At 41.1% G+C, this 14,712-nt stretch overlaps 1 protein-coding gene across 5 annotated transcripts in view; it reads right to left on the bottom strand.

Annotated features, from left to right (window-relative positions):
- Positions 1-14,712, bottom strand: part of LOC142495769 (A disintegrin and metalloproteinase with thrombospondin motifs 2-like) — a 1,094,144-nt gene that overhangs the window by 609,789 nt on the left and 469,643 nt on the right. For all 5 annotated transcript variants that reach the window (XM_075601705.1, XM_075601706.1, XM_075601707.1 and 2 more), the window contains one exon: positions 12,091-12,234. In XM_075601705.1, the coding sequence (XP_075457820.1) occupies positions 12,091-12,234 (144 nt within the window). The remainder of the gene's footprint in view (positions 1-12,090; positions 12,235-14,712) is intronic.

Here is a 14,712-nt window from a genome sequence, read left to right as displayed (position 1 = left end):
CCCACAGAAGTGGGACCACACATCATCATCCCCGCATGTGTCACCCGTGTCACCACCAGCCTGATACGCGTGAGATACCCGAGGAAACCACAGGTGGTCTCCAAAGGTCCCACGCAGAACCACGGAAAAAACCCTGAATGTAAAAAAAAATAAACCTGGCCTATACATTCAATACATACCCCCCCCAACACCTACAGTACAATGTACAATAATGTGCAAAATAACTATTATCCAGATATAGATAATAGAATAATTGCCCATTATTAAAAACATTAACTAGCATTTTAAAATAAATAAAGTACTACTGACCTCATCAATGCGAAGTGTCCGTCGCTAGCATCATACTTGTCTTGTCCACAAAATACATTGCCAAAACAAAGCCAATACATTGCAATTCCATTCAGATATCAATTAACCCCTTAAACACCTTATCAGATAATAACCGCAAAGGTAATTACGGGGTTACGCCACACTGGCCCGATACCCACCTTTCACCCATGAATTTGTACAGTGGCTTCATCATGCAACTATATATACACTATATATATATATATATATATATATATATATATATATATATATATATATATATATACAGAGAGAGAGAGAGAGATACTGTATATATATATATATATATATATATATATATATATATATATATATATATATATATATATATATATATATATATATATATATATATATATATACACATTATATACACACACATGATGAACCAATATACAAATAAATGTAGAAGGGTTATCAAAACCATACTGTCCTACAAATAACCTTCTCCATATAGACACACTACATTACAATGAATTTCCTTTAATAATCCTAACTGATCTTACAATCTAAATCATCACATGACAATGAAACACCTCACATTCCAATCAATACATTGCATTTACATTGTATAAATGATGCATAAAATCTATGCACCATATACATTCTGCAAATGAATGTTAACAATATCATTGCAAGCTAAATACAAACACTTCCAAACAAGTCAACTATTTTAACCAATCAAATAAACAAAAATCAATTAGCAATCATTATTTACATCCCTAAACAATTGACAGTCAATCCCGAACAATGAAACAATTAACTAATTCACGCCTCGAGCTGAACAATTCAGCATGTGAAAAAAATATAAGTACCAACCGGAATACAGTACAAACTTTAAAACCAAGGTTAGCCCTGACCTCCCTCAAACACACAATACAATATCAACAATTACATCTATCTAATTTTAAAATACTTTAAACACATATTTAAGAATAGCTGCATAGTCAAATTAATTTAAAACACATCAAATCAAGCTTTTAAAACAACATAATTTCTTACCCTGTATGTATATATCTCTCTAGACATATATACATACATACATACAGTGGCAAGAAATGATATACCACAAAATAAAAAAAAATACACATGTTAAATAAGCTTTTAAAAAAATTAACAAGTTAAATAAAATACATTTCTTTAGTTCACTTACCATTACTTGCCCCCACCGACTCCCGTTTGCACAGCTTACTCACGAACCAATCCACCAGGAACAGGAACCCATAAAATAAAAAACCATAAAATAATTAACATTAAACTAAACATCCAAATCAATCCACGGGTCTTCTATTTGTAATACATCTTTATCTTCATCTATATTCTTCTTTCTTCTACCTTCTTCCGGGCGGGGTCTGCTTTCCATTTTCGGCCACGCCCTGGTCTTCTTTCTTGTCCGGAGGTCCTTCCTCCGTGGCGTCTGGCTTCAAAATGAGACGACATAGGCTTTTAAAGGCCTATGACATCACATTTTTGTCATATGGTTCCCACGGCCCTGATTGGGCCGTGAAAACCATGTGTTTTGGCCGATAAAAATAAAAATGATGACGTCACTTAAAGGCAATGAAAGCACAGCCAATCAGAATGGCTTTGCTTCAATTGCCTTTAAGATGACGTCATGAAAAGACATATGGCCGCCCTCACATGGTATGGTAGCCAATCAGAGCGTGGGAACTCCATCCCTACTCTGATTGGTGCAGGGATGATGATGTGTGGTCCCACTTCTGTGGGGGCACCGCGGACCCATAGTGAGCACTCGTGAGTTCCCCAGACCCCCGTGGGAACCACCCGAGACCCTGCAGACACCTGTGGGTCTGACCCGGGGCTCCCAGACATCCTTGGGCCTACCGTGGGGACCCAATTGTGGCCCACGGTGCCCCAAGGAGACCACCTGGGGGCCATGGTGCTGGCGGGACCCACTAGAAGGCCTCCAGAACCTGTTTAAAAAGGGCTGCTGGTACCCTGTAGGTCTGTCCAGGTGCCCCGTCAGCCCACCGGGGACTCGCGTGGGGTTGCGTTATGAACCCTGTATGTAAAAGAATAAATCATGTATTTATGGGGGGGCACAGGGGGTGGGTAATGTATTTAATAAATAGAATGATGTTTATTGTGGGTCACTGTGTTGTTTTTATTGTGGGTACTGGGGGTGGGGGGGTGTTTCCCCAACGGTATGTGGTTAGGCCTCCCTTGTGGGTACTAGGTGCGGGTGGTTAGGCCTCACGGGGGGGGATTGTGTGGGAGGGTATGTAGGCATCCCGAGTGGTGGGTGTGGGTGAGGGTGGGTTAACCCCTTAATGACTGTAGCGGTTAATAACCGCTATGGTGATTAAGGGGTTAGGGGACATTACTTTGGATGTTTTAATTTTTGTGTCTGTTTTGCAGAAGCGGAGGGGCCATGGCCAGGATGGGGGGGGGTAACGGTATGTGGGTAGGGGGTGAGGGTGGTTAGACCTCACAGTATGCACATCGGGTCCCCCCCTCCCCACATTTACATACACTGCACTCACAGCAACACAGGCAGAGAGATTTAACAGAAACATTAGGGGGGAGGGGGCTTTAAACAGATTACACTCAAGGCAGAGAGATTTAACAGAAACATTAGGGGGAGGGGGCTTTACACAGATTGCACTCAAGGCAGGGAGATACAGGGGATGTACTGTACTGTATGTTGTCTATTGCAATGCTTCAATGTGTGTACAGTATAATGTTTTTTACAATTAGATAGATGTTATCCTTGGTATTGTAAGGGTTAGCTTTGGCTTTAAAAAAAATTCTGGTTGGTACTTATATATTGATTTTTGTTTACTTGATTGGTTAAAATAGTTGACTTGTTTGGAGTACAGTATTTGTATTTAGCTTGCAATGATATTGTTCACATTCATTTGCAGAATGTATATTTTGCATAGATTTTATGCATCATTTATACAATGTAAATGCAATGTATTGATTGGAATGTGAGGTGTTTCATTGGCATGTGATGATTTAGATTGTAAAATCAGTTAGGATTATTAAAGGAAATTCATTGTAATGTAGTGTGTCTGTATGGAGAAGTGTTATTTGTTGGACAGTATGGTTTTGATAACCCTTCTACATTTATTTGTATATTGGTTCATCATGTGTGTGTATATACTGTATATATATATATATATATATATATATATATATATATATATATATATATATATATACAGAGAGAGAGAGAGAGATACTGTATATATATATATATATATATATATATATAGAGAGAGAGAGAGAGAGGAGAGAGAAGAGAGAGCGCACGCCCCATAGTGTGTAACTGTATATTTAATAAAGGAAATGGAGGGGGGAGGGGGGGGGAAAGGAATCGCACTCACAAGGATAAAAAGGTTAAAAGCGTGTCGTGAATAAATCACCACCATCGGGCTCTTGCTTGTCTTTACTTGTCTTTTGATGTTGCTGTCAGGATACAAACGATCTCTGGTCATCAAGATGTTAAATCAAGCGTGGAGCAAGGGAACCGGCATTAAATGGAGTCCTCTGAAGATCTCTCAGCTGCGTGGCCTGTGACTGTTACACACACGAACCGGCCTGTTCATGCGCAACGTGATGACGCAATGTCCGTGACGCGATGCGTGATGACGCTCCCTGACGCGTTTCGTCACTCTCGGGCGACTTTATCAAAGTCCCCCCCTCCCCCCTCCATTTCCTTTATTAAATATACAGTTACACACTATGGGGCGTGCGCTCTCTCTTCTCTCTCCTCTACAGATTTCATAGGATGTGGTTCATCCTTTGAGAGCAGCCGGAGACCCCCTGTATTCAAGCCTAACATCTTTGATGACTTCAACTTTAAAGGACTGGTTATCCACTTCTTTTTCAATATATTTTTTCTACTATTTTCTATATATTTTATGGTTAACATTTTTTGTTAATAATATAATATATATAATAATTTTTTATAATTTTTTATAATATTTTATATTATGTCTATTCACTTTTTGCACATTATAGAATGCGTTGTTTAAGTATTTATGAATATATGTTTACTAATCACATTACATCACTACTGACACGCAGGCACTGATACTAATCTATATTTTATAATATATATTTTTTCATTGCTATATATGCCCTTTGGGGCGCTGTTTTTTCTGTTTGTTTGCTCATATATATATATATATATATATATATACATACACATACATACATACATACATATATATATATATGTATAGGGATTGTTATTATATATATATACTTATATACTTATAATATATATATATATATATATATATATATATATATATATATATATATATATATATATATATATATATATATTGTGTATATATATTCATGTATTTATTTATTTAGATTTATTTATTAATTGTGGGGCTGCTGTGCATGAATTTTTTTTATTGTGGGTAGCGGGGGTGGGTGAAGGTGGTGTTTGGCCCTTGGTGTGAGTTTAGGACTTGCGGGGGGTTGAGGGTGCACTTAACCCCTTCACGACCGTAGCCGTTAATACCGCTACGGTCGTGAAGGGGTTAAGTGCACCCGCTACACCCCTGCAAGCCCATAACAACCACAGTTGGGGCTAATACCCCCTTCACCCACCCCCGCTACACACAATAAAAAATATTCACACACAGCAGCAGCACAATTAATAAATAAATCTAAATAAATAAATAAATACATGAATAGAAATAAATACATTAAAATACATTTTTATTCATAGTGTAGATGTGCAGGGGGTCTCCGGAGCTGAACCGCTGTGGTTTTAGGTCCGGGGACCCCCTGCTCCCCGAGATACAGGCCCCTTTAGGGGGTGCCGGTATCCCTCTGCTTGGTTTACAGGCTGCGGTCTCGTGATCAGGACCTTTAAATGCAGAGGGATACCGGCACCTCTTAAAGGGGCCTGTATCTCGGGGAGCAGGGAGTCCCCGGACCTGAAACCAACGCGGTTCAGCTCCGGAGACCCCCTGCACATCTACACTATGAATAAAAATGTATTTTAAATGTATTTATTTATATTCATTTATTTATTTATTTATTTAGATTTATTTATTTATTTTTTGTGCTGCTGCTGTGTGTGAATTTTTTTTATTGTGGGTAGTGGGTAGTGGGTGTGGGTGTGGTTATTTACACGGGATCCCCTCCCCCTCCCCACATTTACATACAGTACACTGCACGCACAGAAACACAGGCAGGGAGATTTAACCGACACAATAGGGGGAGGGGGGCTTGCACAGATTAGTCAAAGCAGGGAAGCTTAGCAGACACAATAGGGGGAGGGGTTTTTACATAGATTAGTCAAGGCAGGGAAGTTAAACACACACAATAGGGGGAGGGGGTCTTACACAGGTTACAATCAAGGCAGGGAGGTTTAACACACACATTAAAAATATGTATTTAATGTATTTATTGTTTATTCTGCCTTAACCCTTCATTGCCTTAGCGGCTATCAGCTATGGTAATGAAGCAGCATTTCTGTATTTTTAATAATATTGTGCAGGAGCAGGGGGTCCCCTGAGTTTTGATTTGTGGCTCAGGGAACCCCCTGCTCACTGTACAATATTATTAAAAATACAGAAATGCTGCTTTATTACCATAGCACATAGCCGCATAGGTAAAGAACGATTCTTTATTGATGTGTGTGTTTTATTCATACTGTAGATATGCAGAGGGTCTCCGGAGCAGAAACGTTTTTGTTTTAAGTCTGGGGACCCCCTGCTCCCCAAGATACAGGCCCCTTTAGGGGGTGCCGGTATCCCTCTGCTTGGTTTACAGGCCGCGGTCACGTGATCGGGACCTTTAAAAGCAGTGGGATACCGGCACCTCATAAAGGGGGCTGTATCTCGGGGAGCAGGGGGTCCCCGGACCTGAAACCAACGTGGTTCAGCTCCGGAGACCCCTGCACATCTACACTATGAATAAAAATGTATTTTAAATATATTTATTTATATTCATGTATTTATTTATTTATTTAGATTTATTTATTTATTTTTTGTGCTGCTTCTGTGTGTGAATTTTTTTTATTGTGGGTAGCGGGGGTGGGTGAAGGGGGTATTAGCCCCAACGATGGTTGTTTAGGGCTTGCGGGGGGGTAGCGGGAGGGGTTAACCCCTTCATGACCGTAGCGGTATTAACTGCTACGGCCGTGAAGGGGTTAAGTGCACCCGCAACCCCCCGCAAGTCCTAAACTCACACCAAGGGCCAAATACCCCCTTCACCCACCCCCGCTACCCACAATAAAGCGGGCACGGTGGGTTAACCCCTTCATTGCCTTAGCGGCTATCAGCTATGGAAATCAAGCAGCATTTCTGTATTTTAATAATATTGTGCAGGAGCAGGGGGTCCCCTGAGCATTAATTTCTGGCTCAGGGAACCCCCTGCTCACTGTACAATATTATTAAAATACAGAAATGCTGCTTCGTTACCATAGCACATAGCCGCTAAGGTAAGGAACGAGTGTTTATTTATATATGTGTTTTATTTATACTGTACATGTGCAGAGGGTCTCCGGAGCTGAACTGCTGTGGTTTTAGGTCCGGGGACCCCCTGCTTCCCGAGATACAGGCCCCTTTAGTGGGTGCCGGTATCCCTCTGCTGTGTTTACATGCCACGGTCACGTGATCGGGACCTTTAAATGCAGAGGGATACCGGCACCTCATAAAGGGGGCTGTATCTCGGGGAGCAGGGGGTCCCCGGACCTCAAACCAACGCAGTTCAGCTCCGGAGACCCCCTGCACATCTACACTATGAATAAAAATGTATTTTAAATAATTTTTAATGTGCCGATATTTGCGCAGAGAGAGCAGCGGTTCTTTCTCTGCTGCAAACACATCTCGCCAGGGGACGGCCTATAGTATCATTGATGTGCATATACAGTACTGTATGTGTATGTTAGGGGTTATAGGGGTTGTTGTTATACAGTATATACTGTATATACTGCATTACAATTCATGAATTTCTCGGCTTCAAAGACAACAGCTCGCAAACGCCCCCATGCGTTTTTACACGGCATTGCAGTATTGCAGCCAGCGGGAATAAAATGCTTAAATCACGGGCGTGATATAACGCTATATTCCCCAGGAGAAAACGATACAAAACGCACATCACCGGGATACTCCGAAATTCGCGGAGCTAGCCAAGTAAGAATAAAGTTGGTCGGTAGTGTATATATTGCTCTTACACTGTACTGATGTACTCTACTCCTAGAGATTATTATATAAGATTTTATAGGAATGAGCTTTGATACAATTTGATTACATGGTTATTGCCACTCCTCTGTCATCACAGCCTTTTCACTGCAGCATATATACTCCCCTTGTCTTATATACTCAAGGGTACACACTTTTTCAATTGGGACATCTTGTCCATCTTTGAATTCATTATCAGAGGATTATTGTCAAGCCATACGCACAGGGGATCTATGCCTGCTTTTAATTATTCGTTGCTTTCTTTTAGACCTTTTGTTCTGTGACAGTTCATTCAATAAAATTTGTATTTGCATATTGATTTGGTAGACTAAAGTGCTATTATTTGGGGCTTTCTTTTTTCTTTTCTCATATTACATAATTTGGCCCTTATAGCACCACTGACTTACTATATAGTACTTATTTAAAGTCGGTATTTAGTTACTTTTATTTTATCTTGTGGATGCGGGGTCCACTCTTTCTCTTAACATATATATATTCTTTTAATGCATGCATGTATGTATGTATATATGTATATATATATAGTCTTTTTATTTTTTCCATATATATATATATATATATATATATATATATATATATATATATATATATATATATATATATATATATGGAAAAAATAAAAAGACTATATATATATACAGTGTTCGACAAACCTATACATTTGCTTGCCCCGGGCGAGTGGATTTAACCCCCGGGCGAGTACATATTGGCCCAAGCAGCACACGTTTTTTGGTGATTTGTCAACCACTATATATATATATATATATATATATATATATATATATATATATATATATATATATATATATTGTGACATAGTCCAAAGATGTTAGGCAGCTTTCTGCCCCATTTTAGGTCAGAAAGTGCAGGAAGAGTTAAAAATGATCTGTTCCACAGCTTCCCATTAACTCAGGCAGCTGGATGGAAAATCCAGACCACAGATTACAATGGCTCTAGTTCTCCCTCACCTGCTCTTCTAATCACATGCACAGGTATTTAGAACAGAGAGGTTTTGCATTTCACTCTCTCTCCTTAGAGCCTGGAGGCTGGGGGTATCGCTGCTCCCCGGAATCCAGTTCGGGGTGGACGGCCCCTCCAAGTATCACAGTACCAGAGGATTTGCCTGGACACTTGGGACCGAGTTCCCACCATGAACAGATAAGACAAAAACAAATGTTTACTGCTGTTGCGAAAAGACTGTGCTGTATCTAAGTGACCCTAAATGAGAGGGCATTGTTTTAAGCTAGGGATCCAGGTTAGTTGGCCAGCAGCTGTTAGAGAGACGTATTCTAATGTGTAGTTAGATCCCTGAAAGGGATAGGATTTTGTTTATATAATTTGTTTTTTTGCTATTTGAAATAACAGTGTGGGAAATACTATAACACTGAAATGAGAACTGCTGAATGAAAGTATCTGAGTACCTCTAATCTACACTTGTTAAAGCTGCAGCACCTTACTTGGATGAAAATAAAGCAGGCAGAAGCCTGAGTTAAGCAGCATAATACTTTGCATGATCCTGTTTTTTGTATAAATAACCCTAGAAGACTGTGTCGGGAAGAACCCAGACAGATGTCAGCGCTACAAAAGAGGGGCGTTTGTCACAATATATATATATATATATATATATATATATATATATATATATATATATCTGCAGAAAACAAGAAGAAAAAACAGGCGCACTCCGAGTGTGATAAAGTATAAAACAGTATTTATGGGATTGTAAAATATAAAAAGCGCACTCACAAACAGAGTAAAAATAATACCATTTATGAGATATACTCAATCGCCTTGAAGCTGTGAAGGGAAAGTATCAGCCTGTCCCGTTAGTGCCACCTCTGGTGTATCTGTTGGTTCAGCAAGGTGCACTGGAGCCACCGCAGCCAGGTGATGTAATAATCAGCAACACGGTCAGAGACTCCCTCCAGATACACCACCCACAGCTCTCACTGCTCACCAGCAGGCAACTGCAAAACCGGTAGCGACAGCAGTCCCAAGCAAAATAGCAACAGCTCCAAGGTACTCTCTCCGTTCGTGCAGTAATGTCAGCCAAAAACTTGCCTCTTTGGGAAACGCCCTACGTGTTTCGTCACTGAGGACTTCGTCAGGGGTTCCCTTGCTGCAGTGGAAGTGCTGTGTGCTGGGTGATAATGGTGAAAGGCGAAGTTGCAGACCTGCCTAAGACATGCAAATGAGCATACAGTATATTTGCATTTGCTATATGCTTTGCTGTGGAGGGTTTTTGTCACTTTTTTTACTCACCATAACTTAACTCTATATATATATATATATATTATATTATATTATATTATATTTGTAGTGGTGACTCTTAAAGTTTTATCGCCAGCGTACAACTTTTTTAGTGCTTTTGTGTGGTTGTGGTTTGATATATAAATGTAACAATGTGCTCACCACAAACAAGACGGGACCCCGGTACTGAGGTGGGAATGGGTATAACGCCACCCACAGCCACGGGGGCAAGTCTGGAGTGCGGATGGTCAGGCGTGGCCTCCGTGAAGGCACGGATAGGAGAAGAGACACAGGAGACAGGTGGGCATAATGAAGAGAGTTGACACGCAGATTGGGAGCGGTGCACACGCATACCGTGTGCGCGCCGCACGACTTTGATGCGCATCGCAAGCGGGGAGCGGAGCCAGACTACACGACATAAGAAAAGCTCCTGCGGGAGCGCGCGCGCACTGTAAGGACAGCGGGTTGCACAAGACATCAGGTAAGGAGGGAGTGCGCCGCTGGGGACGTGATCCCCAATTCCTTTCAATAAACCCATGATATATATAATCCGAATGCTTTAAATATCAATGTAAGACAAGGGGAGGCAATGGGGGAGGAAATGTATTAAAGACAACTCTGCATTACTTTTTGCTTCAGTACTTCAGACAGAAGACATTTTATTAAATAGTCCTCTTGCGTATACATGATGCACATGCAATTTTTTTTAAACACTATCTAGAGAACACTGTTATGGTAGGGATATCTGGCATCACAAAATAAAGGTGACCCCCAGCTAACTACCCCTAACACCGTATAACCTGGCTGTCTAAGCTTATTTCAGCCACATGTATTTAATGTCTGGGGTGGGGAACCAAGAATGTCAAATATCCTGTGTGTAAATATATTGTATGTATGATCTTTATTCCCTGTGATAGCAATTCCCCCAATTTAGTGTGCCAGCATTGTACTGTGTTGTGAGTTAAATGTCAACCCTGAAAATGTAGATTGTGCTGTGTAGCTGTGAAGTATCATTTTTATGGAACGAGACTCAATAATTCACTTGGCTGAGCTGTTCCATAGAAATAATGAGATCAGGACAAAGGTGGGGAGCGGCTGAGGTGCCAGGACTTATGGTGAGCGGTGAAAGGCAGCGGTGAAAGGCAGCTGATCAGATCTGGGAATAGGGCTCTCAGCGGAGTAGAGCCCATTGTATTCCACAGACTCTGAAGTGCCTACCCAGCGGGAATTAAAGAACTGGCTAATAGAATCAGTTGCCGGGTCTGAGCCCCGCAGGCGCTGTTTCTGTGAGCCAGTTTGAATTCCCCACTCTCCAAGCTGTCCTGTCCTCACGGTGTGGTCTTGAGGACCTAGGCCCGCCCCCTCCTCTGATAGGCGCAGCCGGGCGAGGCTCTGATGAGCCATCACCTATGATTGGCAGTTGCTTACCTGTTTGCTCCGTGATTGGCTGCAGCTCCGGCTCAATGTTAAAAATAGCGCCCGGGAGCTATGTAAGGAGCCACCGATCACACCATAAGCAGTTCAGAGTTTCAATCAGAGCTGTGTGCTAGTGGGATTCTGAGAGAGAATCTACGACTTGGAGCTATAATTGGTGGCAGATTCGAAATTGCGATTTGTGAAAATAGCACTTTGATACCAGGACATGAAGTGGACAGGGTAAGCCTACTGACGCAGTGGCCTAGTAAGGCTAGTGTCTTCCCCCAAGGTCCACAGTTTGGTGAGTGTATGTGATGCTATGCATTTTGTGTATTTGCTAGCATTTCCAGAATAAACTCTGTTTATTCAATCGCTTAGTCCTGTGCTTGATGATAGCGACCCCAGAACGTTTTGGTGTTAAAAGTACTGGTCTCCTGTGACAAAAACCATTAAACCTTTTCTTATTTTCCTGTGAAAAAGTGTAGTCAAATGTTAATCTTAACAATGAAAATGAAATAACTACAATATTACTATGTATCATTATCTTTAGTTTGTATGGCACAAACATTTTCTGCAGGGCAGTACAATGTAGGAGTGAGGAAATTAACATTGTATAAGAAAAGAGTACATATGTATTAAGACATACTGAAACAACAGGTGGGAGGTCCCTGCCCCAAGCACTGTGTGTGAGTTTCCCAGCAAGGGATCAGCTGTCAACATCAGAACTCGTATGCGGTTCAAGGATGAAATTACTGTATAAGAAAGGATTGTTCGAGCACGACCCTTCTAACTATGTAAATAAAAGCAGCTAACTTTAAGAATTTGAATTACTTCAGTTAAGCTTGAGAGCATAACAAATGTAAGGGAAAAAATTACTCACTTTAAATACCGGTTGAGCTCTTGTTGGCTACACTGAGACCAATGGAAACGATGAAATGCTGCCTGCACAAGTGGAGCCATAATGCTTCCCATTCGGACTTCATCTCCACACCTGTTTCCTTGGCCGTCATGTTCCATGCCTAAACTAGGATGGGGAAAGCAATCTTAAGTGAATGCACTTTTCTTTTTGATTGTTCACTTTCAATTTTTTATTATATTTTCTTGCTAAAGATCTGTTCCACTTATGAAAGTATTGAAAGATAGAATTGAATAAATCTACAAAATATTCAACAAATTTTAACCTAGTTTGCCAACAATGCTTTGCATCTAAAAGCAGCAGTGAAACAGATTCTTACTTCTAATTCCATTTGTCAATTTAGATCCTTATAGTTCAGTGGCTTCCAACTCCAGTCCTTAATGAGCCTAACAGCCCAGATGGTTTTAAGAATATCCCTGCCTGAGCACAGGTGGTTCGGACAAAATGATTGAGCCACTTGTGCTAATGTGAGGATATCCTTAAAACCTGGACTTTAAGAGGTACTTGAGGACTCGGGTTAGAAACCACTGTTTTCTATCCATATTTTGGATGTACTTTTGAGGAAAAAGACATTGGGGCATATTCTAATACTGTAGCTGCGAGTTTGTCCTTGCAAAACCAAACGGTTTGACATGGTCATAAGTAGCTCATTAAAACCAGTCAAAAACCTGTATTCTGACTAGTAGTGAACAAAGGTAGAAAGGGTAGAAAAGAACCCAGTGTAGCACTCAAGTTCACCCTCTGGTGATAAGTGTATGATTTAAAATATAAACTTTATTTAATCCAACACATATATAAAATTATGGGTGTTAAAATGACATACTAGAGGTCGTAGGATCCTAATACTGACAGCCATAGGGCTCGTGATCAATATAATAGATGTCTCCTGTTGTGTATCAATATCACACAGGAAACTAAATCCTGATAAAAAACCTCAATGAGGGTGAAAAGGTAGGGTTAACTCGACGATGTACTATATCACCAAGTCACACTAGGCAGTATATGCATAAACCATATGTGGTAATGTTGTGACTGGTGGTGACTGGTGTACTGAAACAAATATATTGTGCACGAGTACTGAGTGGGGAGCAATAACCCTAACAATATTAAGTGACAAGAGGCTCTAAGTGTCCATCGGGGCACTGGTAGCCTGTGTAACAGCGCGGGCAGGACACCGCATCAACTCGCGGTCAGAGACATGAATGCGGAAGTGATTACAGCCCTGCGCGTGCACGTGTGGGAACAGAGCCGATGCGCTCGTTTCGCGAGGGGCTTTCTCAAGGCGAAACAGTAAGAGTTACTAAGGGTACCCTGCAGGTGAGCAGGTATATATAGGGAGCCTCCAGATTGGTGACATCACTGCTTAACCCTTGAAGTGCCTGGCTATGCGTGAAGCTGCAGCAGGATCGCAGTAAGTATACCACAGTATGTGACTGCAGAGCAGGCACAATACTGATCTATCTGTCGGCCTCTTAATTATTACTAGTATTGTAGTTACAGATAAGTCAGACTTTGACACAAGTAGAGGTAAAGTACACTCTATTTGGGCTACAAGGGTAATATACAGATGGTGCAGTATATACAGTTTATTAAGTAATATTGGGGGATGCTAGGGTCCAGAGATGCCCTAGATGGATTCTTAAGTGATAAAGTAATAGATTAATAGTCAGGATCTGGAAAAACCTGATATAGGCACAGCAGAGTAGAAGATACATCTGTTATTATACACATAGATGACAGTGTATATAATGAGCTTGACAGAGCGCCCAACATAGTGGCTGTCACAAAAAAGGAGTGTACAGGCATTCCTCATTGAGTCCTCTCGGAGAGAGTGTTCCAAGTGTGTAAATCCATCTGGACTCTTTTTGGAGTAGGACCTTGTCCCAATCTCCTTTTCTCTGTCCTCACAAAGGGTGTTCGATCCCGCAAAAAGAGACCGCCTTGAGATCACCGTCATGACACAGATTAACATGTCTCGACAGTGGTTTATCAGCCTTATTCCTGATGGTGCTGATATGTTCCAGCACCCTTAGTTTCAGACATCTGCTAGTTTTTCCAACATATACCTTCCCGCATATACATTTGCCCTGATATATGACCCCAGTACTCAGGCAGTTAATAAAGCTGCGTATTGGGTAGCGCTTGGTATCATCCCAATTACCAAATTGTTTGGTGGTGGTCATATACTGACATGCCTTGCATCTCTGGCAGGTGTATGATCTGGTAGGTTTTGGGGGAAGCCAGGTCCTAGGTGTCTCTTCCACATAATGACTATGTACCAGTAGGTCGCGCAAATTCTTTGCCCGTCTACTGGTCATTGATGGATAGTCTTTTGTGACCCCCTTTAGCAGGTCGTCTGCTCTAAGGATGTGCCAGTGTTTCCTCAGGATGGCTCGTGCTTTAGGCCATTCTCGATTAAAAGTGCCAATAAAGCGAACCACTCGATCTTTTGGACTAGGTGGTTTGACCATAATGAGTATTTGGCTCTCTTATAAGCCTTTTTGATACTCTTTCTGCTATAGCCCCTGTCCTCAAAGCGTTGTTTCATCTTGATGGACTGGCATTCAAACTCTTGGTCAGTGCTAC

Source organism: Ascaphus truei, chromosome 5, assembly GCF_040206685.1.
Source record: "Ascaphus truei isolate aAscTru1 chromosome 5, aAscTru1.hap1, whole genome shotgun sequence".
In the NCBI taxonomy this organism is placed as follows: domain Eukaryota; kingdom Metazoa; phylum Chordata; class Amphibia; order Anura; family Ascaphidae; genus Ascaphus; species Ascaphus truei.
The sequence above is the reverse complement of the archived record's forward strand: the minus strand, read 5'-3'. Positions and strand labels throughout refer to the sequence as shown.